This window comes from Phascolarctos cinereus, unplaced genomic scaffold, assembly GCF_003287225.1.
Source record: "Phascolarctos cinereus isolate Bilbo 61053 unplaced genomic scaffold, phaCin_HiC Scaffold_4;HRSCAF=312, whole genome shotgun sequence".
Lineage (NCBI taxonomy): Eukaryota > Metazoa > Chordata > Mammalia > Diprotodontia > Phascolarctidae > Phascolarctos > Phascolarctos cinereus.
The window spans coordinates 695,805,205-695,829,067 of record NW_027555847.1 but is presented as its reverse complement, the minus strand read 5'-3'; the positions used below and the strand labels follow the sequence as shown (position 1 = coordinate 695,829,067).

General features: G+C 49.7%; 1 protein-coding gene across 4 annotated transcripts in view; it reads right to left on the bottom strand.

Moving 5' to 3' along the window:
• The window catches only part of CDK2AP1 (cyclin dependent kinase 2 associated protein 1), a 25,536-nt gene extending 1,673 nt beyond the window's left edge, over positions 1 to 23,863 (bottom strand). The window contains exons 1-4 of one of the 4 annotated variants that reach the window (XM_020970240.2): positions 23,424 to 23,863; positions 6,760 to 6,857; positions 4,289 to 4,415; positions 3,971 to 4,048 (exon numbers count right to left, since the gene is read on the bottom strand). In XM_020970240.2, coding sequence (XP_020825899.1) covers positions 3,971 to 4,048; positions 4,289 to 4,415; positions 6,760 to 6,857; positions 23,424 to 23,478 — 358 coding nt within the window. In that variant the 5' untranslated portion in view covers positions 23,479 to 23,863. Of the gene's footprint in view, positions 1 to 3,970; positions 4,049 to 4,288; positions 4,416 to 6,759; positions 6,858 to 22,687; positions 22,789 to 23,423 lie in introns of those variants that run through there. The other 3 variants (XM_020970239.2, XM_078154266.1, XM_020970241.2) reach the window with 3 other exon arrangements.

Below are 23,863 nucleotides of genomic sequence, written 5' to 3'. Positions count from 1 at the left end.
TCAATGGGGGGGAGGGGAGGAAGATTTGTTAATTATTTTTAAAAAGCTTCAAAAGAAAAAAAATAAGTATTTACCCGGCATTTTAAAATGATTTTGCAAATCATTTTACAAGGATTATCTCATTTGGTCATCACAACACTGTGAGTTAAGTGCCATTATTACCTGCATTTTACAAATGAGGGAACAGGCAGACAGGTTCAATGACTTGCCCAGGGTCATACAGCTAGGAAGTGTCAGAGGCAGAATTCAAACTCAGGTCTTCTCCACTGCACCACTTAGCTACCTCCTGAAAGATGAGGGGGCTGGGCTACTGGCCTCCGAGGCCCTCCCAGCTCAAGATCTGTGATCCCCTGGACTTTCTGCTACCAAGCTTCTCCAAAGTTCCTTAAGCCACCCCTCAGAGAGGGCACGGTCCTTCCCCAGTCCATATCATCTAAGTGTGCCCCCGTTTGGAGAACCTGCAGAGGATCCACCCTGCCAGTCCAGGTTGTTCCCAGCCCCCCATTCCAATGAGCCCCCCCTGTATGGAGGGCTTTGGTGGGGAAAATGCCAGCGCCAGGAGAGAAGTCGTTTTGTAACTCTCCTGGCAGGCTCTCCCAAGGTGGCAGCCCCCTCAGCATTTGAATGAGTTACTGCATCATTAAGGACCCAGCATGGCCCAGGAAAAAGAACCCTGGCTCTGAAATCAGAAGATCCAGGTTCCAGTCTTGCTTCTGACAGTGATGACTCTGTCCTTGAACGAGTCTTGGGGGTCTCTCCCGGCCTTGAAGGGCCCTTCCAGCTCTAAATCAATGGATCATCTTTGCTGGGTAAGTCATCAGCCTCTCTGGGCCTCAGCTGTCTCATGTGTAAAATGAGGGGTCTCGAAGGTCACTTTCAGCTTTAGCTTGATAAACCTGTGATCCTAATATACTGCTTTCCTCCACCCCCAATGATGGCAACTTTTTGCAAATAATAACAGCTAGCATTTTCATAGCACCTTAAGGTTTGTAAAACACTCTATGAGTATCTCATCTGAGCTTCACGGCCACCCTGGGAGGTAGGGGATGTTATCATCGCCATTTTACAGACGAGGAAACTGAGGCAGACAGAAGTTAAGTGACTGGCCAGGGTCACACAGCTAGGAAGTACAGGATTACTCAGGTCTTCCTGACTCCAGGTCCAGTGCTCTATCCACTGGGCCACCTAGCCTAACTGTACTTTATTTCAAGGCTCCAGGATCTGTCAGTAGGCCTGTTCCCTCCACTGATGCAGATGACTCTTTTGAGCTGCTACGTCCAAAAGAATTCCTCCCCCTCCCCCAGGATCAGCATTCTGATGAGAAGCCTCTTCCAGATTGGGCAGGCAGGTCTGGCCACCCTCTTCCACTAACGCAGCCTTCACCAGCCAAGGTCACCTGCACACGCCAATAAGGTTTCCAAGGGGAGGAGGAAGAAGAGGCCGCCATAGGAGGCATGTTCTCTTTTTGTGCACTTGGAATGACAAGAGGACCTGACTCCTCTCATCTTTTGTTTCCATTTGACTTGGTCCTTTTCAATCATCACCCCCCTCCCCCAGCACTGTTCTCCATGACCCATTTAGCTTCATTTATAAAAAGGCAGTAAGAGGGCTCCATGGATAGAGTCTGGGAGCCCAGGAAAACCTGAGTTCAAATCCCACCTGACTTACTGGCTGTGTGACTCGGGGAAAGTCACTTAACCTGTCTGCCTCAGTTTCCTCATCTGTAAAATGAGGATGCTAACAACCCCTGCCTCCCAAGGTTGTTGTGAGAATCAAATGAGATATCTGTAAAACTGTGTCAGTGCCAATTACTTTCATTATAGTCGTATTCTCCCAAGATCTGCTAATAGACGACTCAGCCAGAAGAGACTGAGCAGCAAGCTCAGTAGTCTCTGCATCCAGCCCAATGGCACAGATGGTGAACTACGCTCAGACTGATCCCCCGGGCTTGCTGGAGCCAGCTCACACCGGCTCTCAGTAGTCGACTGCTGAATTTTCAATGTGAGCATCAGCCCTTCAAAACTCTGCCAATGCTACAAACCCAAGCTTCATTTCTTGTCTTCTAGATTGTCTAGACTTAAGAAAGTGAGGGAAAAAACATCGATCACACAGGTTAAACTTAAAAGTGTGTCTCTGGGTCCCCTGCTACCTGTCTAGGGGAGTGGAAGTCACTGAGTAATGCATGGTGGGTACAGCCTCACACACCTTCCTTACAGCATATGGGCTGCCAGGCCTTCTGTGTTCACTAAGCCCCTGGACCATCTGAGGATCTCAAGGGTTGGAAGGGACCACAGAGGTCTTACCTGCCATGTTGGGGCCTCAGTTTGCCCATCTGTAAAATGTAGGGTGGGCAGAAGGGAGACGACCAGAGCCCTCTCTAAGGTTCCTAATAACAGTCTTAAGCCCAGATATCCTCTTTGGTCTAGGCTACTGTGGCCTTGAGGCCACGGGTTCCCCAAGCCTGGCCTAGGTCCTTCCGTGAGGGTTAGCTTGTTTAAAGTCTATACCCCCAATCCTACCCCTGCCCCCAAGCCCTAGGTTTTGCTCCTCTGAACTGCCACCTTTTAAATTAGAAAAAAAAAATTTTCCTTCTTTTTGGGTACATGAAGTAGCAACCTACTTACGTCACCTCTGCAATCACCCAGTCATTTTCACTTTAGTCATGCTTTCCTTTCATTTAATCCTCTTGGAGGAGAAACAATCCCAAAAGGTTCCCTGGCCCCATATCCCACACTTGGGCTCATCCTTTCTGGCACTCTCTGCTAAAGGAAGCCCAGCAGGAAATGCCCACTTTGGAACCCCTCAGTCCCAGCCCTTCCTGCACGCTGCCCAGGAACATGGTCCCTTGGGAGAGAAAGCTGTGTCCACTTCAGGTGAATGGCGTCCTTGCAGGAAGCCAGCCTGCCCACTGAGAAGAGGTCACTCACCTCGCCAAGATGAGGGCTTTGTTTCCAAGGGGAGGTCTGTTTTATTTGGCACTTTCTGCTCCAGGGCTGGGACCAATGTCAACTAAATGAACCACAGGCAAGCTGGGGCTAAGCTTCCATGGCAAAAACCAGATGGACTCCAGAGAGACCTAAAAATTCCCCTTACGCAGGGCATTTTGCTGGGGAGAAAGCGTTAAGCTTGGCACTGCACGGCCCCATGTGCCCAAGGCAGCAGTGAGACTGAGAGGCAGCCTCCGAATCATCCTGCCACTTCACTGAGGGACCACTGGGAGCCAAACTGGAATCCAAATCCCAGCTCTTCTGCTGACTGCCCGTGTAACCTCAGGCAAATCACTGGCCCTTTCTTTGCCTCATCCATCGAATCATTTTAAGAGCAGGTGCCAATCTGTGATGGCAGAAGGGGCCTCCACACTTGGAACTGAAGCTAGACTAATAATATCTCCCATTTCAACAGTTTTTTAAGGTCTGCTAAGTCTTACAAATATGATCTCATCTGATCCTACTTACTGTTGTTTTTCAGTTGTGTCTGACTTGTGACCCCATTTGAGGTTTTCTTGGCAGAGATACTGGAGTGGTTTGCCATTTCCTTCTCCAGCTCATTTTAACAGATGAGGAAACTGAGGCCAACAGGGTTCAGTGACTCGCCCAGGGTCACACAGGTAGGAAGTCTCTGAGGCAGGATTTGAACTCAAATCTTCCTGACTCCAGGCCTGGCACTCTATCTACTATGCCACCTAGCTGCCCCAACAGAAACAAACAGCCCTTTACAAATATGACCTCATCTGGTCCTCACAACAACCCTGAGAGATAGGTGCCATCATTATTCCCATTTTACAGATGAGGCAACTGAGGCTGAGTCAGGTGAAATAACTTGCCCAAGGTCATACAGCTAATCCGTGTCGCAGGCAGGATTCAGGCCTGGGTCTTCTCAAATCCAAGGCTGGTACTCTATTCACTGGGTCAGATTGCCTCCCCTTCTAAGATCCTTTCCAGTTCTAGCACTATGATACTAGGATTCTCACTGGTTAATGGAGAACGGGTCTTCCCTTCCATGGCTGCTCCATGCAGCCCATGGCCAGTGATGAATTCCGTTTTCGAAGCTGAAAACAAGAGGACCCGTATTTTAATCCCAGCTCTATCACCCACGTGACCCTGCGCAATCACTTCATCTGCCTGTGCCTCAGTTTCCTCATCTCTAAAGAAAGGGGATTGGTCTGAGTTTCCCTCCAGCTGTGGGGCTCTGGTCTTATATTCCTTCTGGCCTGTATATTTGATATTCTAAATGCCCTCAAATAAGCCCCACCCTCTGGGGCTGTGCCCAAAGCCCACCCAACACGTACCTCGCTTTAGCCTCTCCATGGCGCTTTTGCTCCCTGCATACGTGGGTCTGATCTCTTTGCCTAGTTCTTCGATGATAGCCAGGAGTTCTGCATATTTGCTTTGGGGTACCTGGCTGCTCCCTGTGCCCTACAGTCAGAGAGAAGTTCATTAGGATGACTGGAGAAATCCAGAGCCAGAGACCTCACCTGCAGCCAGCCTGGGCCACCAGCTGGGTTGTGTCCTGGCAGCTGCCAAAGATGGGACAATATCCGAGAGCAAGGGATGGGGCGCCCCCGATCACACCCCCGTACGCCCTCCTGCCCAGGCAGCAGCATAACAGGGAGCTCTGGGTGGGAAGGCCATGATGGGAAACCAGCCTGGCCTTGAGAAAGGGAAACCTGAGAAGTGGGAGTTGGGAAGGCAGCCTGGCCCAGCACCAGGCCTCCAGTCCTGCTTGTCATTAGTTACCCATGTGACTTCAGGCAAGTGCTTCCCTCACCTGTAAAATGAGGGTGGGGACTTGTGGGCCTGCCCGGTCCCTTCCACATCTATACCAATCTACCCTTTGGGATCTCTGAGACAGGAGAAGGATTCCAGGCCTGAGCAAAGTTCCAAACCTCTCGGTGCCTACATCCCCCCGGCATAAGTTAGTAAGAATACAGCTCTGCCAGGGGCACAGTTCTGCGTGCTACAGGGAGCAACCTCTCGGGCCCCAGGAGCTAGGGAAAGCCCCCACACATTAGAGATCTGTGACCAAAGCCGAGGGGAAGAACTGGGCTCTAAATTGGCTAGAGCTTTTTTTTTAAATGACAGACGGACAGTGGAAGGCATTTTTATTCATCCTATCTCTGTGCCTCCATGATGCTCTTCCAAAAAATAAACCTTTTTTTTTCCTGACAATTACAAAGAGTACCGCAAGGCAAGCACCCAGATCAATGAAGCTGGCGTTCCCAGGAACACAGATGTCTGTTCTTTCTCTCTCCTTTCTCTTTCTTCCCTTTCCTCCACTTTCTCCTCCTCCTCCTCCTCCTCCTCTCCTTCCTCTTCCTCCTCCTCCTCATCCTCCCCCCTTTCCCACAGCTGCGTCAGGGCAGCCATATCTTGGTAGAGTGCTTTCTCCCTCTCTTCTTTCTTCTCCCTCCTCCGCCTCTTCTTGGCTTCACGGTCTTTCTTCTGCTCCTTCTCCCTTTCCTGCACATTCTCCCTGCGCCTCCTCTTGGCCTCTCGGTCTTTCCTACGTTCCTTCTCCCTTTGCTTCTCATCTTCCCGCCGGCGCTTCATGGCCTCTGCATTCCTCTGCCTCTCCAGACTCCTTTTCAGGCTGTCCTCCCGTCTTCGACGCTTTTTGAGACGGTCCCGCTCCCTAGCCCTTGCTTGCTTCTCCTCCTGGGACAAGAAGGCTTGGCGGGGCATGAGGAGGGGAGCTCTGACCCCATCAGGCCATGGGCTTCTGTGTTCCGAGGAACAATCACCCCACCTCTGAATGGCTGGATATGTAACAATGTCCCTGCCTTGGAATCCTATTCTGCCCCTCTAGGGCTTGGGGACCTAGCTGCAGCTGATGGTGGGGGTGTGGGCACCTGGCTCCCAATCTTGGAAGAGGGTATTAGAATTAGGGCCCCAACAGCCCCCCTTCCTGTTTGATTAGACCAGACAAAGTACTGGTCTTCCTTCTCCCCAGTCTATCCAAAGGGGCCAGAAGGCCCACACACAGGCATTCCAGGACTTCGTTCTCCTTAGCTGCCTTAGAGGAATGGTGCCAGTTGGAAACACCTGTCTTGGTCCCTGCCACTGTCCCCAAGTCTCCGACCTCCAGCATGAACTGGAAAAATCTGTGCTAGAGTCACTTTTGAAGCCTATAGCTACTTGGGCCAGATGGGAAGGGAAGGCCTCTGGTCTTTTGTTAATAACCCAACATTCTCTGCTGCCATCTTGGCCAACGTGGAGATAGGCCCATTACCAGCCACCCCAAGCCATGGATCTGGGGGCAGATAAACGATTCCAACCCAGTCCTTCCTCTGTCCACTAGGAACCAAGTGGGGGCCCCAGGGAAACAAGATGTAAGCTTCTGAAAAAACCATGAGGCCAAGGACGCCTTCCCCTTTTCAGGCCCTGTTCCAAACTCTCTACTTCCAAGAAGCTTTCCCTATTTAATGCCACCCAGCTCTGGTCACCTCTCAGTTCCAAACTGTGTACCTCATGTGCTTGCTGGGCATGGCTGAGGGCCTGTGTGCCTTCTGCTGTACATGTTTATGTATGCCCACCTCTCTGCCTATGTGGCAAGGCCCCTTGGGGGCTAGTAGGGATGCCCATCTTTATGGTATTCCCCTAGGACAAGACTATTTTAAGAAGGATATTGTGGTCATTCTCTCCAAGCAGAACAGGATCCCCCCCAAGCACAGTGGCTACCTCCTCCCACCCCCTGCATCCCTCTATTTCCCACCTCTCGGACACAGCCCACAAGGAAAGAGAAGGAGAACCCCTGCCTTACCTGGGTGTAGCCTAGAGATGGGGGTCCGTAGTCGTTGATCAACTGCCGGTACTGGGTGGAGGCCGCCATGCTGGCAGAAGGAGAGTGTACACTCCCAGCTTTCAAAGGAAGGGAAATGACAGCAACAATTACCAGGAGAGGCCTGGAATTGGGCTACCTTCACCACCCCCTCCCAACTCCACCCTCCTTTTCTGGCCTGATCTATTTATTTCCTGTTCTCTATCTTCTTGGGAGACAACAAGGCCTAGAGAGCAGGCCTCAGTCCAGAGCAGCCCCATTCTGACACATCCTGGCTGTGTGACCCTGGACAAGTCACTTAATCTCTCCATTCCTCAGGCTGTAAATTGCAGAAGTACAGATCTGTATTGGCACAGGGAGCTTCCTCACTGGGAGTTTCTTAAATACCCGTGAAATGATAGGTGTAGTCTTAAAAAAAAAAAAAAAGCTTTCCTTACAACAACCTCATTAAGAAAATAGTTACAAGCATCCCAGACCCTATTTTACAGATGAAGAAACTGAGGCTAGTTTCCTTCTTTGACCTGAAATCTACAAGCTGCCTCTACACCCTGGGATTGGTTCCTGGACAGATTTGAAATGTGAGGCTTCTGGCTTGACCAAGCCCTCACCTCCTACTAACAATAACTGACTTAATTAATTCATGCTTAAAAGGCAAAAACTAAGCCAGCTAGGTGGCACAGTGGATACAGCCCCAGCCCTGGAGTTAGGAGGACCTGAGTTTAATTCTGACCTCAGACACTTACTAGCTGTGTGACCCTGGTCAAGTCACCTAACCCCAATTGCCTCAAAAATAAATAAATGAATGAATGAATAAGTAAATAAATGGATGAATGAATGAATTTTATATATATATATATATATTATATATATATATATATATATATATAATAAACCACCAGGCCTATTATTAAGAGCTCTTAACATGGGGTTTGGAAATTTGATTTTTTTTTGATATTTTGGTGGCTGAATTTCAATATACTTGGGTTTCCTTTGCAAATCTATGTATTTTACATGATGCGCTTAAGAACATGCTTCTGAAAGGGTCCCTAAGTTTGACCAGACTGACTGCCCAAGGGTCCAGGGCACAGACAAGGTTAAGAATGAATACATGAGCTCATCCGAGATACAATTTTACAGGTGAGGAAGGTGCGACCAAGGTGAAATTATTTACCTAGGGTTACAAAGTCAATTAACTTGGACCCAGGGCTCCCTGACTCTGAGTTTAATCCTCAAAGCATTATGCCACAGAGTGTGAAAGGACTTCAGGGTACAGAATACTAAGTAAAAAGAGCGTTAATTTGGCACCAAAGAATCCCAGTTTAAAGCACAGCTCTACTCCTTACTTTCTGTGCAACCTTGGGGAAATCTTTTAACCTCCCAAAAAGGGCCTCAGTTTCCCCCCCTGTGTAAAATGATGAACTTGGACTAGCAGTCTCTCAGGTGGCTTCCAGCTCTGGGTCTAGGAGACTGTGGGACTGTGATCACTCCTAATTCATGGACCCCTTCTTCATTTTTGGGCAAGTGGTCATACAGCCTCTGTCTGAAACATGGGTGTCAGGGAACCCGTCCCACTGTGAGACATGAAGCCGATTACACTGTTAGACCATGTTCAGGGTTATCAAGTTCCTTCTTAGTGGCCAGCTATGATCTTTTCCCTCAGATCTGTAACACGGACCCTCATCACCAGCCCTGTAACCTCCCCCACCCCATCCCTGACATTCATATGGTTTTTCTTGATTTGATTACTAGGTCATCAAGTGATGATACAAGCTGGCTCAAGATAGGACATCACTGCACCCATATTACATTCTGCAAAATACGGGTACTGGGCAAAATCCTTAGGGTCACACAGAGAGCTGGAAGGGACATCTAAGGCCATCCACCCCTAATTCTGTTGTTGTTGTTTGTCCTTCATTTTCAAAGAGGACCATGACATCAGGGAGGTGATGCCATGACATGCAAGTGAATTGGATTCAAGTGAGGCAAGGCTGTGCAAAGCCATCAGCCTCACTTTCTCCTCCAGAGCCATCTGGGTCCAGTGGCCAGATGTAGATCAGGAGGACTGGAGATGGCCCTGGATGCAGTGGAAGACATTGGCCTTTTCAAGCTAAGGTCTTTAACAGGTCTCAGTTTGACTGAGGTAACACTCATTCAGTGATTAAGACTTGATAAGAACTGAGGCAGAGAATTTAGTCAAAAAATTTTTTTTACCTAGTCAAAAAATTTTTTTAAAAGTTTTTAAAAATTAAAAATTTAAATTAAATTAAATTTTTTTTTTTATTTTTAAAAAAATCGAGCCGGGAAGGAAGACCCTCAGGGTTTCTGGCCAAAAATGACCAAGTAGGGCTTTGCCTGGAACCAACTGTTGGCCAATCAATGAGAGCCAGAGTGACTAGGGGTTAAGGCTGGTCTTTAAGAAAAGATTTTTTTTTACAGATGAAGAAACTGAGGCACAGGTGGGTTAAGTGACTTACAGGATCCCAGCTCTACAGTGGGAAGGAACTCAGAGTGCATCTAGTCTACTTGCCTTGTTTTATAGATAAGAATACTGAAGCCCATGGGGATCAAATGTCTTGTGTGAGGTCAAAGAGGGATTCATTGACAAAACGGGAATTTAAATCCAGGTCCTTTGACTTCAAATCCAGCATTCTTTCCCCTATATCATTGCTGCCTCTCATTACAAAAGACAACTATGATAATTCAGATGTGTTTCCAATTTCTGAACCAAAACAATCACAATGATCAAAAGCCATAAAACTTTCTGGCAGAAGGTGGCTAAAAAACAACTAAAGAATGATTTTTTTTTTAAATCTAATGAGTTTCTGCCATCATAAGGCCAGAAACCCATGGGAAATAAGAAAGGTGGCCCCTTCAACACAGCCAGTGCCAACATCACCCCTCTCTGAAAGCAGGACACAAGCAGCCTGCACGACTCTGTGCCCAAAGACAGCATGAGAGCAAAGTTCCCCTGAGAAAGGCCTGGGTTGGGGAGCCTGGAAGCTTCTGGAGAGCCAGCAGTGACCAGTGCAGGGCTCACATTAGGAGGGGGGGAGCCTCCAAGTGACCTCACACTCTGAACTGAGAAGGTCCTGAACATCTAGCGTCATGAACCTCAACAATCCAGGGGAGCTGGCTCTTTGGGAGGTGGAGGTCAGTAAAAGGACCAAGGGGGACTCAGGGTGAGCCCAAAGAGGGCCAAGCACCCCACCCTACCCAAGAGCAGTGAGTGAACCATGATGCTGGCAATGAGCACCAATCAGGAACTAAAGCTGAAGAAACAAGGCAAAGGAAACACCAACCAGTATTGAAAATGATTATAAACATACAGTTCTCCCAAATAGGGGTGAATACAACTTCAGGCAGAGACTGATTTTCCACAAGGACTACATGACTACCTGGAAGAAATGAAGCAAGAGATAAATTTTTTTAAAGCTGTAGATGGAAGAATTAAGAGAATAAACAGCTTAGAAAACAAAGTAATGGAATCTCTGAAAACTAGAATAAATCAAACAGAAATCAATGACTACATGAGACAGCAAGAAATATTAGAACTAACCCCAAAGACTAGAAAACAGATGAAGGAGAAATAGTTTAAGTATCACTGTACTCTCCAAAAAATATGCTTTTTAAAAAAAACCTTTATATAATATCTCAAGAAATTATAAATGACAATTGCTCAGAATTATTAGAGCAAAGTGAGAATAGAAAGAATTCACCAATCACCTTATGAAAGGAACTCCAAAAGGAAAAGTTCCAAGAATGTCATAGTCAAAATCCAGAATGCCTATATCACAGAAAAAAAAAAACTGCAATTATCCGGAAATTCAAGTACCAAGTAGATAGTCAGGATCACACAAGAGCTGGCAACTTCAACTTCAAGTAAGAGGAGAGCTTGGAATAGAATATTCCCAAAGGCAAAAGATAGAGGTTTACTATTAAGAATAACTTACCCTACCAAGATGAGTATCATGACTCAATGTTTTTTAAAAAAACAGACCTTTAATGGAATAGAGGCCTTTTAAGCATTTCTGATGAAGAGATGAAAATTGAGTAGGAATTTTGAAATATAAACACAAGAGTCCAGAGAACTCTATAAAGGTAAATGTATTTGAGCAATTGGAAGACACTGTTATAATGATACAGTACTAAACTCCAATAGAGAAGAAACATGTGTGTCCCTGAAGGGACACTTCAAAAGGCATTTGGGAGGGGGGGTGAAACAAGAAAAATATCAATCCTGGGGTTGACTGGATCTATTCTGAGGGCTTAAAGAGGAAAAAAGAAGGAAGACTAAAAGGAAGACATTAGTGTAAAAAATAAGGGAAGAAGGGATGGAGCTTACGATTCCTCAGAACTACCTACAGTGCATGAAAAGAAGAATATCTAAACATGGAAGAAAGGGTGAAAGAAGCAAGCATCAGAGGAAGCTCACTTCTGAAATGGAGAAAGGAAGGTTACATGCACCCAAACAGTCATACACATAGACATAGTTTGGTGTAGAAATACATCAACCCTAACAGGGAAAGAAGGCAAGATGGAGAGCGGGTGGTTAAGAGAGAGGATAATATTGGGGAGGGAATAGTCACAAGTCAAAACAAATTTTCCGATCCCAAAAGAGCTGACTAAATAAAAGTGGGGAAGGGGGTAAGGAAAATGACTCAAATCTAAAGGAAGGGGTGCCATACATTGCCACTGCCTTTTAGACAGAGAACAAACTTGCATATGAATGTAACAGAATACAGATGCACGGTAAAAAATTATGAATGGGGGTAGCTAGATGGTGCAGTGGGTAGAGCACCAGCCCTGGAGTCAGGAGTTCAAATCCGGCCTCAGCCACATAATACTTCCTAGCTGTGTGACTCTGGGCAAGTCACTTAACCCCAAATGCCTCACTGAAAAAAAAAATAATAAAATAAAAAAATCATGAATGAGATGATTTCTGAGAATCCTGGGTATTACGAACAGACACAGAGTAAAGTGGGCAGAACCTGGAGAACAATTTATTCAAGGAATGAAACACTAAAGAAAACCAACTTTGGAAGAACTGTGATCCATGCAATGCTCAATTATTACATCAGAAAGCCACGATGAAAAATGTTATGCACGTCCCAGAGAGAGTGGGATCAGGGTGGGGACACAAACTACAGAAAGAAACAAACATTTTGGGACATGGCCTCTGTTTGACTCCTTTGGCTTTATCAAGCTTAAAAAGATTTTTGGGCTTTTTTCTTCTCAGTTTTATGGGGGAAATGTAGAGGAGTTGCGATAGTGACACAAAAAAAGAAAGAAGGCCATTGTAACTTTTTTTTAACTGCACAGATGCAAACAGAAATTAAGAAGAAAGCATAGTAAAGTAGAGCAGTTTTGAAAGTAATATTTAAAATTTATTATATACCTTTTTTAAAAAGCAAGGGGAATGAAATGGAGATTCACAATTTCCCACAGAATCCTCTATTTATGTTCTGTTCCATGTATGAAAATAATTTTTTTTTTGTTTTTAAGATTATTTTTTTCCCCAAAAGGCAATCAAGGCAGATTAGTTTTTAGGAAGCAAAATCAAGTCTTGAGAAAAAGCTTCAATAGACAGCAAAAACGGAGCCTGATGGGAAAGTGGGAAGCACTTGGCCCCCAAGTCAGTGTTCTCCTTATCCCCTACTTAATTAGGCCAACTGAATGAAATTCAACAAAAAACGAATTAAAGTGCCTACCCTATGCTAGGCACAGCTAGGTAGCTCAATGGATAGAGCCTGGGCCGGGAGTCAGGAAGACTTGAATTCAAATTGGCCTTAGATCCTTACTAGCTATGTGACCCTGGCAAGGCATTTCATCTCTGTTTGCCTCAGTTTCTTCATCTGTGAAATGGAAATAATAATATCTAGCTCCCAAGGCTATTAGAAGAGTCAAAGGACATAAAAATCGTGCCTGTCACATAGTAGGCACTATATAAACATTAGCTATTAGAGACCAAAAAAACAGTTCCTCCCCTCAAAGGAAGCATTCTACTGAGTCCCAATGCCTAATTTTGCAGCATTCAAGACACATCACAACTGGAGGCCAATCTGCCTTTCCAGCCCTACCTCCCACTCTTTCCTCCACAGGGCCATTCTTCTGCACCCCTGGCCATTTTCCATGTTATTGTTCTACCCTCCCAACCCAATCTGCAGAGACCATCCTTAGGTGAAGCTGGGTCTCAGCTCTCAACGCCCTGGGCCTGGGCCTTTTCACTCATGCCGTCCCTGCTTCTGCCAGCCCTGCCCTGCTGCACCCCACTCCACCCTACCCGACCCTACCATTTCCACCTTTTGTCCGGAAAACTAATCAAATCAACACCATCATTGCCTCTGGCATGGTGCCCTATTGTTTCATTTCTGGCCATCCAAGACACCCTTCCTTGGCCTACATATACCCCATTAGAATGTAAGGTCCTCGAAGGAAGGAACTCATGCTTTTGTATCTCCAGCACAGTGCCTGATATATAGTTAAGCATTTAATAAATGCTGTTTTACCTGGAAAGACTTGTATGAACTGATGCTGAGTAAAGTGAGCAGAACTAGGAGAATATTTTATACACAGCAACCACATTGTTCAATGACTAACTTTGATAGACTTAGCTCTTCCCAGCAATGCAAGGATCTAAGACATCTCCAAAAGTCTCATGATGGAAAATGCTATCCACATCCAAAGAAAGAACTATGGAGTTTGAATGCTCATCGAAGTATCCTATTTGCTCTTTTTTTTTCTCTTTTGTTGTTTCTTTTTTCTTGTGTTTCCTCCTATTGGTTCTAATTCTTCCTTACAACATGACTAATGTGAAAATATGTTTAATAGGAATATGTATGTAGAGCCTATATCAGATTGCACCATCTTGGGGAGGGAGGTGAGGAAGGAGGAAGAGAAAAATTTAAAACCCAAAAGTTAATGGAAGTGAATGTTGAAAACTAAAAATAAATTAATTTTAAAAAATAAATACTGTTAAAAAAAAATAAATACCGCTCCATTCCTTCATTCCACACATCCTATCGTCCCGCAAGAACAGGTTACTTTCTACTTCCCAAATAGCCATTTTGCTTTCTTGCCTCCACACCTCTGCCCATGCCATTCAACCTGGAAAACCATTGTTTCTGTCAACTATTCAATCAAAAAGCATTTAATCAGCACCTCCTGTGTTAACCAAGTACTGTACTTGGTGCTGGATTCAACAATCAAAAGGATAGTTGTTCTTTTCAAGGAGTTACAATCAATTGGAAAGACTTGTACATATATAGGTATAGGTGTGTGTGTATGTATTCATGTATGTATGTATATAAACATAAAATAGGGGGAGTGAAGGGAATAAGTATTTATGAAGTGCCTACTGTGTGCCAGGCACTGTGCTAAGAGATTTATAAAAATTATCTCATTTGAGCTTCATAACAACTATAGGAGGTAGGTGCTATTATTATCCCCAGTTTGCAAATGGGGAAACTGAGGCAGACAAACGTTAAATGACTTGCTCAGTCACACAGCTAGTGAGTGTCTGAGGCCGGATTTAAATCAGGTCCCAGTACTCCAGATACTGAACCGCCCAGCCACCTCTAAAAGATGACAATTATGGAAGGAAGAGCCTAACTTTGGGGAGCATACGGAGAAGTCAGCAAAGGCCTCCTGTTGAAGGTGGCACTTGAGATGAACCTGGACAGAAAGGAGGGATTCTAAAAAGCAGACAGAAGTGAGGAGGATGTGCCAGGGTGAGACCTTTGCTTTGGGAAATTCCCCTCGGCATCTGAGTGAAGGATGGTTGGGAGAGGGGAGAAATCCTACCCATCTTCTGAAGCCCAGTTCAGGTGCCACCTAATTTTCGAAGCCTCATCTAATCCCCCAACGGGAGGTCATGGGACTGGAGGACCAAGCAGGCTCAGAGGTCTTTCAGTCCAAGCTCCTCATCTTACAGATGAGGAAACAAAGACCCAGGCCTGGCAAGCTGTTTGCTCCAAGTCACGAAGCCAGAATCCAGCTCCAAGGCCAACGCTCTTCCCAAAGTGCTCTGCTGCCCCACCTGCACTCCAGGCCTCCAGCATCTGCTTGGCTCTCTCAGCACTCATTGCCAGGTGCACTCAGTTCTGTGCCCAACTTAATTGCTCCACTGAACTATGTGTCCCATAAGGGCAAGAACCACCAGGCATTTATGTGGCCTAACCTGCCTCGTCACCTTGGGCAAATTACTTGCCCTCCCAAGGCCTCGGCTACCTCAGCTTTAACTGGAATGAGATGAACCAGAAAAGCATCAGAGGAGTCAGCAGAGTTGGGTATTCTAAAGACACCAGCTCTACTGACCTCATGGCTTCCCCGATGCCATCCTCCAGCAAAAATATTACAGATCTAGCCTAGCAGTGGCTTCCCCAGACACTGTGATGTTCCCATCTCAGTGGGGACCGGTCACTCATAATCTCAACTGCTAAGCACGGCTGCCACGTGGGGAAAAGGGCTTGGACTGCTCTTGCTCACATGCCCGAGCTCTCCTTCACGCTGTCTCTCTCTCTCTGTCACACACACACACACACATATTCTCTCTTGGTCTCTCCCTTATCTCTGTCTGTCTATGTCTATCTCCCCCCCCCTCCCCCCCCCCCCCCCCCCCCCCCCCCGCCCCGACTTGTTAGAATTTAATCATCACAATTAAATCACCAAGTGTTAAGTACCACCTATTCCAAGTGCTAGGCACACAAAGTCACAAACACAACAGGCCCAGCCCTCAAAGAACCTGCAATGGACTGGGAGGAAACAGCTTGGTAGACAGAGAAGTAAATGCAAAGTAACTTTGGAGGAGAGGACAAAGCCCTTCTCTTTTGGGAGGGTCAAGAAATGCCATGTACAAGATGGCGGTAAGCCTTGAATGGAGCTAAGGCATGCAAGAGGCAGAGGTAAAGACAGAGAGCATGCCAAGCATGGGGGACAGCCAGTTCAAAGGCGTGGAGATGAGAGATGGAATGTTGTGTATGGAGAAGTAGGAGGTCAGTTTGGACTGGAGAGTATTTTAAAAAAAGTCTGGAGAGCTAAACTGAAGAAGAGGAAGGAGGAAACATTTATTAAGCACCCACTACGTGCCCAGCACTTGCTAAGTGCTTTACAAATATTATAAGGCTTTTAAATGCCAAACAGAACCAAGAGGGAGCCATGGAAGGTTCTTGAGTAGGGGAGTCACATCTGTGCCTTAGGAATAACAATCTGGCGGCTGTGTGGAGGATGCAGGGGAGAGTGAGAGACTGGAACCAGGGAGGCCAAATCAGGAGGCAATTGCAGTTGTCCACGCAGGAAGCAAAGGGGGGAGGGGAGGCGGGTGTGAGTGCAGAGAAAGGATGTTGTGGACCTTCACACTCCCCCAGCATTCTCCTGAGACTCTCTCTGTCATTCCTATGAGGTGCTGCCCAGAACTGAACAGAGGACACTGCCGAGAGCCTGCAGCCGCTCCACAACATCCCAGGGTGCCCGGCAGTCTTCTGTGTGCCCAGCACGTGGTGGAGGCAGAAAGAGCAGGCCTCAGGACACCTGGCTCTGTACCCCAAGGGTTTCTGGAGGGGGGTTGGGTAACCCCTGCCTTCCTCACTGAATTCCACACTGGAAGCCCCAGCTTGGGGTATGTGCAACAGAGTTTGCAGTCCCTAGCACCAGAGCAGGAGGTGGAGCCTCCAGCTTCCTCCACGCCTGGAATGCATCCCCCTCAATACCATCCGTTAGAGTCCCCAGGATCTTACACAGCTCAGCTCAGGGGCCACTTCCTCCATGAAGCCCTTCCTGACCCCCCCAAAAATATTACATTGTATTTCTTTTAATATATTTATAAATGTACACATTGTCTCCCCTGATAAGATGTAAGCTCTTTCCAGTCTAGACAGAAAAGTGTGGGGGAAATGGAGCTTACATTCTACTGAGAGAGCTCACAACCATTCATCTGTCATCATGGTGAATGGGTGTCAAAAAAGACTCTGAACCTGGTAAAGAAAGTCTTTGGGTTTCCTTGTCTTCCCGTGCTTCTCCCCCACTCCCATCATTCCCCACCCAATTTTCCAAGCTAATGTCGCGCCCCAACACACACACACACACACACACACACACACACACACACACACACACACACACACACACACACACCCTCACTCTCCTAACCCCAGAAAGGCCCACAGCACTAGAAAGAGCTGTCTGCCAGGCCTCTGCTTGGGGCACCTTCCAGGAAAGCCTAGCCCCAGATTGCTCTAGAGGGCAGGAAGGAAGCCATATGGCCCCAGCTTGGGGGAAAGGGCCTCTCTATAACATCTTGGGACAGCAGGCTCATTCCTCCTTGGACTTCTGTCTAGAACAGGGGTGGGGAACCTTTGGCCTTGAGGCCACATGTGGCCTTTGAGGTCCTTGGGTGCAGCCTTTTGACTGAGTCCAAGTTTTACAGAACAAATCCTTTTATGAAGGATTTGTTCTGTAAAATCTGGACTCAGTGAAAGGGCCACACTTGAGGGCCCAAAGGACTGCAGGTTTCCCACCCTGGTCTAGAATCTTTCTCAGTCTCAGTCTGCCCTCATAACATCTCCTCTGAGAGAAAGTGAGGCCCAAACCCCACAAGACTGAAAAGCAAAGTCTGAGGAAGTGAGGGGATCATAGGATTGAGAGCTAGAAGTAACCTTAGAGAAATCCAGTCCCACCCTCCCCATCTTTTAAGGATGAGGAAACTGAGGCCCCCAAGACGTGAAGTGACTGGCCTTGAGTATACAGGCAGTTAAGTGGCAGCAGCTGGATTCGAATTCAGGTCCCTGGACTCCAAAACCAGACCTCTTTCCCCTATCCTAGGCCCAGAAGGCCCTCCCGTCTGTTCCCAAGAAGGGCCACTGAATGACATTCAGGCCCTGAAACAGAATGGCTCACCATCAAGGACTGACCCTTTGGCACACCAGTCACACTAAGACCACCCACCCCACAGCCCAGCCTTAACCTTCAGTCCCCCAGCCTGGCCCAGCAGAGCCAGGGTCCCCCAAAATGCCATTTCCTGGATCGGTGGGATCTTGTCAGCTCTACAGGCAGGGAGGGAGCCTTTGGATTTACTTTGCCCTGAGCATATGCGTCCCCATAATGGAGCCGTGAGTGGCCATCAGCCAGCTGGCGAAGGATGTCCTATGGAATCACAAACAGCAGTAACCATGGAGAATGTACCTATTCCTCCAGCTCGCCTTTGCACGCGCACACACATCCCAAAAGGGGTGGGCGGGAGAGCAACAGTCCCACCTCGGGCTGCCGCCACCCGTGAGAGGCAGCAGCAGGACGGCCACACACAGCCACACACTCACAGCACACAGACCCACCATCCTCTGCAGAGCCTGGGCTCAGCCTCAAGGGCAGGTCCTGGTGCCATGGATGGCCAGGTGAGCTGGACTGTTTTCTCTTGGAATCAAGGAGGGATGGGAGAAAATGGGGCGGGGGGAGGGAAGAAAAGTTCAAGATCAGGAAATTTTTGAAATTGGAAGGGACTTTCAGAGACCATCTAATCAGGCTACTTTTTTTTCTTAAACAAATAAGGAAACTGAAACCCAGAAAGGGAAAGTTCTTTGAGATCACACAGCAAGGCTCTGTCCATGACACCACGCTGCCTCTCCCACTAGAATGTTGGCCCCATTCCTCCTGCCAGGTAAATAGGAGCCCTGCCATTTTGCTCCTCTTAAACCCACATGGTGGGCAGAAGTTTGATCTGAAAGGTGCCTTGTGGGCTCATCTCTAGGGCACTCTGCTCCCCAAGCTAGCACAGATGGTCCCAGGACAGGGAGGTGCTACTTTCCTGATCAGCCACAGCGGTGCCCCCAAGTACAAGGGGACAGCAGCCTGGTGAGCAGGAGAGCTCTCACCCTGGACACAGAAAAGAATTTTCCTTCTGCATTTCAAAGATGACCTTCAAGGGTAGTGAGTGTATCAAGTCTGGAGTGGAAAGTCCTGGGTTTGGATCTTGTCTCAGATCGCCCAGGCCAGCTATGTAATCTTGAATATCTCAGTGTCCTCACTGGCAAAATGGAGATCATAATACTTAAACACCTTACCTCATGAGGTTGTTGTGAGGAAAACTTGTAAACTTGAGACTATAAAAGCGTCCATTCATTCATTAGAAAAGCATCCATTAAGCTACTATGTGTAAAGGAGTGGTTAAGTTGCAGACTGGATAAAGCCTGGGCCTGGGGAGGACCTGAGTTCAAATCTAACCTCAGACATTTACTGGCTGTGTGAACCCAGGCAATTCACTTAACCTGTTTGCCTCAGTTTCCTCATCTGTAAAATGGGAATAATAATAGCACCACCACCCCCCAGGGTTGTTGTGAGGATTCAACGAGATAACTGTAAAGCATTTAGCACACTGCCTGGCACATAGCAAGCACCATATAAAATGGGGGGGGGGGGACAGCTGGCGCCAGCAAGAGATCAGTAAAGGTCTCCTGTGGGAGATGATGATACCTCGGCTGAATTTTCAAGGAAGCTAGGAGACGAAAACTGAGGCCCCTAAGAGTCCTCTCTATGAGGTGGAGACGAGGAGGAAGTGCCTTCTAGGAATGGGCACAGGGAGATAGAATGAGGGACTCTCCTGAAATTGCCGGGTCTCTCTGACTGACATAAGAATTCCCACAGGCTGCAGGGCTCAGCCCCGCTGTCCTCCTCCTCCTCCACCCTCCACCCCTACCCCAGCACCCATACTAGCCCCTTTGCCATGGCCAGGGAGCTCTCATCAGTGTCAGATTCCAGGGACCAGCTCAGTGCTGCTCTGGGAGGGCAGAAGGCAGCAGCATGAATGGGGTCAGGTGACTGGAGGGAGTCACTGGGGGCCAGGTTGCCGTGGTGGTAGTAAACTGGCATCTCCTTTTTTCTCTTCCCCCTACTCCTTCACCTCTCCGTTCCTTCTCACCTCTTTTCCCTTCTCCCCGGAGAAAGGCTATCAGGATTGGGAAGAGGGGACAGGAGAAAGTTGGGAATTCTGGCTCTTTCCTCCCCATCACTTCAGGCCATGCACACAGTGCCTGGCACACAGTAGGAGTCCAAGAAATGCTTGCTGTTTGAAATTGACTGAATGGTTGCTGATGAGGCTGCTTTGTTTAACCCTGCGCTGGTAGAGGGAGTCAGTACTGACTGGGTGACAGAGAACCAGCCACCAGCCAGCTTCCCCTCCCTGCTCAGAGGACAGGGGGAGGGCTATGAACTGAATTGTTAAAAGGAAGCCGATCCAGCACTCTCCAGACTATGCCCCCCCATCCACCCAAGTCAGGAAGCCTTCCAAGACTGGGGGGGGGGGGTCAGAAGGGGGGGTTGGGTAGGCAGTAGACAGGGAGAAGTTTTGAGTTCTCCCCAGACCTAACATTGCAGTCCCCATAATCCTCTGTCCCAGAGAAAGGACAGCAAACAGGCTGGTTTTTTTTCTTGTCTGGTCCTCATTAAGATGCTGTTTCCTGGGGGGCCCCCTGACCTGAAGCTGAGACACTGAGGGCAATGATCAACGGGCATAGCTCACCAGGGACTCGGGCCTGAAGGCAGATTGAAAAGCAATGACCCCATGGGATCTGAGAGGGGGGAGGAGCAGGAGGAAGGGAGGGGGTCAAGATGGGAAGAGAGTGGAAACCAAGAAATCCCTGAACTCCACGTCAGCCCTCTCTGGAAAATACCAGACAATGAAGCGCTGTGTGAGGCAGACGCAGCATTTCTGGGAGGGCTCAGGAGCCAAACAGGGGTTGGCAAAGGACAGGAAAATCTTCAGGGCAGGAGAGAGCTGTGCCCGCCCCCTGCTCCCCCCTTCCCCTCGGGCCCAAACAAAGCCCCAGCCCCAGCCCTGGCCTCCCAGCCACCCCCACAGGACCAGTTGGGGTCCTGGCTAGCTCCCAAGAGGGAGGTCTGCTCCTAGCCAAGCCAGGGGGGAGGACGGAGGCACTGTCCAGAAAAGGGGGCAGAGCCCCTGTGGAGGTGGCCGCTGCAGCTGCGAAGGAAGCAAGGGAGGGGAAGGGAAGGGAAGGGAGGAAAGGAAGGGAAGGGAAGGGAGGAAAGGAAAGGAAGGGAAGGGGGCCGAGCTGGAGCTGCAGTCACGTCACTGGGAGTGTGAGATGTGCGAGGGGAGGACTCAGGCTTTGTCTAACTCTCTTGGCCTCAGGCCACGGGCTGGCATTCCCACTAGCAGGAGGCAGGGCTGGTGTGTGAGGGATAATGACAGGAGAGGGAGAGAGGAGAGAGGAGAGGAGAGGAGAAAAGAGAGTCCATCTTGGATGCAGATGGCAGGGGAGAGGAACAGGGACTGTGACCAAGAAGGACCCCAGGGATGGGCAGGAAGGAGGCAGCCCCCCCAAAAAAAGAACAAGTGTCATTTGAGGCCTGTGAGGCATCTGACCATTGGGAGTAAAAGGAAAATGACCAAAGAGGAAGAAGGAAACATTAGGTCCTAGCTGGAAATGGTGCAGGGCAGAATGCCAGCATCTGGGAGATCCTGGGATCCACTGTCAGGGCTGGGGCAGGAAGTGGCCGAGACCCTTCCTCGACTCTCCTTCCTCTCTCTCCATATACACAGCTTTCTGTAGGGCACCAAGAACAGGGCTGAGGAATAATTATCCTGTATGTACTGCTACACCGTCAACCCCCCCCCCAAAAAAAAACAAACACCTCGAATGAGAGTCAATAAAGAAAGGGAAAAAAATCAATTGCCTCTGTCTTCCCAGGGGGAGACAGGAGCTGGTCACCAGCTCAGAGAAAAGAATATTTAAGGGAAACATGGTGGCCACTTTGTCTTTGTCCTTCAACCGCATGCCCACACCTGGTAGAAACACGGAGGGGAGGGGGAGACTGACATGGGAAGCCCTCTCACACTTCCCCCCAGACCCATCCCCAGGGACAACTCGGCACCACCCCCACTAGGATGGCGCCAAATCTGGGGCTCCCCCCCATCCCCAAGGTGATTCTCTCCCTGGCATTCCACCCCCATCCCAGCCTGGGTGTATAAAGGGTCAGAGTTCACCACTTCGAGGGGGAGGGGACAGGGCTGGAGCCCAGTCCCGGAGTTGCCATCCCCCCCCCCCTTGATTGGAGAGAGCCCCCAGCCGGGATGACTCTTCCCCGAGGCACACGCAGGCTTCTTGAGTTCCACCCTCTTCCCTCTCCAACTCTTACTCTCCAGACCCTAGCTTTTCTCAAATTGGCACTAGAAAGGCAGAAGAAGCCCCTCCTTGGGAGCGTCTGGCAAACTGACGGCTCCCTGCTTTTCTTAGAGCTCTCTCGTCTAGGGTACCCCGAGCTCCACTTGGGAGGCCAGAGGGGGCCACTTACGGGGATCTTCCAAACTTTTCAGTCCCTGCCGATCCTACTCCCCCTCCCCCCCGGACCCCTGGGCCAGTCCAGGACAGGAAACGATCAGTCGGTTCCTGATCCATGGAGGCAAGATGTAACCTCTTCATCCAGCATCCTAGGTCCTCCCCTGAGACCCAGAAGGTAGATTGAAGTAATACCTGCCTGCACCGCCCCCCCCCATAAAATACATGCACCACAGACACCGGCTCCTGATCACACTTATGGCCCCAGTCCCACCTCAGGCACCTTCCTCCCAAAGACACAGAGATCCCCCTTCCATCAGCAACCCCCCCCATTTCCTGCCTGAACATTGACTCCTACACCTATATTCCTGGACAACCCCCCCACATACCCACGGACACACTCACACACTTTTACACACGTGCTTTTTAAAAACTACTTTTCTATCCCCGTCTCACCTTTTCCCATTTGCACACGCACATCCAGTTACACACACACACACACACACACACACACACACACACACACCCCTTCCCAAACTCGAGCTCCCCCGCCACGCTGCCTTTCCTCTGGCACCCCCGGCCGCGCGCCCACCCGGGACCCTTCCCCATGCACTCGCTAGCGCACACACCATCGCCGGGGTCTCGGCATGCCCGGCTCTTCACACTCCCGGGCACGGGCGCTGTCTGCCCCCAGCCCATCCATCCACCCACCCAGACACGGATACGCACACGCACTCACACACACACTCGGGTCAGCGAAGCGGCCGGCAGCCGCTCCCCGAAGCCGCCGGCAGGGGCCCTCGCCGAGCCGCCCAAAAGCTTAAAGCGGGGGGGGGGGGACGAGAAAAAAAAACCACCCTCCCCTCCCGGGGCAGCGGCACCGGCGGTGGCGGTGGCGGCGGCGGCGGCACCGGCGGCATCATCGGCGTCCGCTGGAGCCCCGCCGCCCCTTCCCCCACCTCCCCAGCCAGCTCCCTCCCGATCAATCAGCCGCCCGGGGCCAGGCAGGCTAGGACCACGAAGGCAGGGGAGCCGGAGCGCGCGGTGGCGGCGGCGGCCCGCAAGCGGGGCCACCCGGGCTGCCTCCCCGCGCGCCCCGCGCCCCAGCCCCGGGGCCAGCGGGCGAGCCGGCCGGGCGGGTGAAGTTTGCAAGGGGGGCGGCGCGGGGGGGGAGAGCCCGGCGCTCGGGAATCATGGCGGCTGGGAAGCAGCGCTCCGCCGCCGACCCTCGCCGGGGCACCGGCCCCCGGCTGCCCCCGGGCCCCCGGCGCTCCCTTTGTGTCCGGCTCCGGGGCGCGCGGGGCTCCGGGGGCAGAGCCCGGCGGCCGCCAAACTTCCCCTGCACTTGCCCGAGGGCTCACTTACCCGGGTTCAGGGACGCGCCCGGCATGTGGGCGTTCAAGTTGGGCTTGTAAGACATGCCCGGGGAGGCGAGCGGCTCCCGGAGCCCGCAGGTCCCGCGATGCGGTGGAGCGCCTCCGCGCCCTGGCTCCCCAGCCCACTTTTTGTTTACGGCTCCGCCGGCACCGGCAAATATGGCCGTCACTTATATTGACACCCACAATGCAGTATAGTTTCCATACATCACCGGGGAAGGGGAGCCACAAAGTTTGGAGAGGGCGCAGCCAGGGGGGAGGCGGCGGGTCGCCCTCCCCGACCCCTCTCCGCACGCCCCAGCAGCCAAATGCGCCTCACTTGTGCCCGGATTCTTTTCTTTCTTTCTTTTTTTTTTTTGCGACCAGCCTTAGGATTTTTCCCCCCCCTGGAGGATGAACTTGGCAAACTTTTGGGGGAATTGGTTTTCA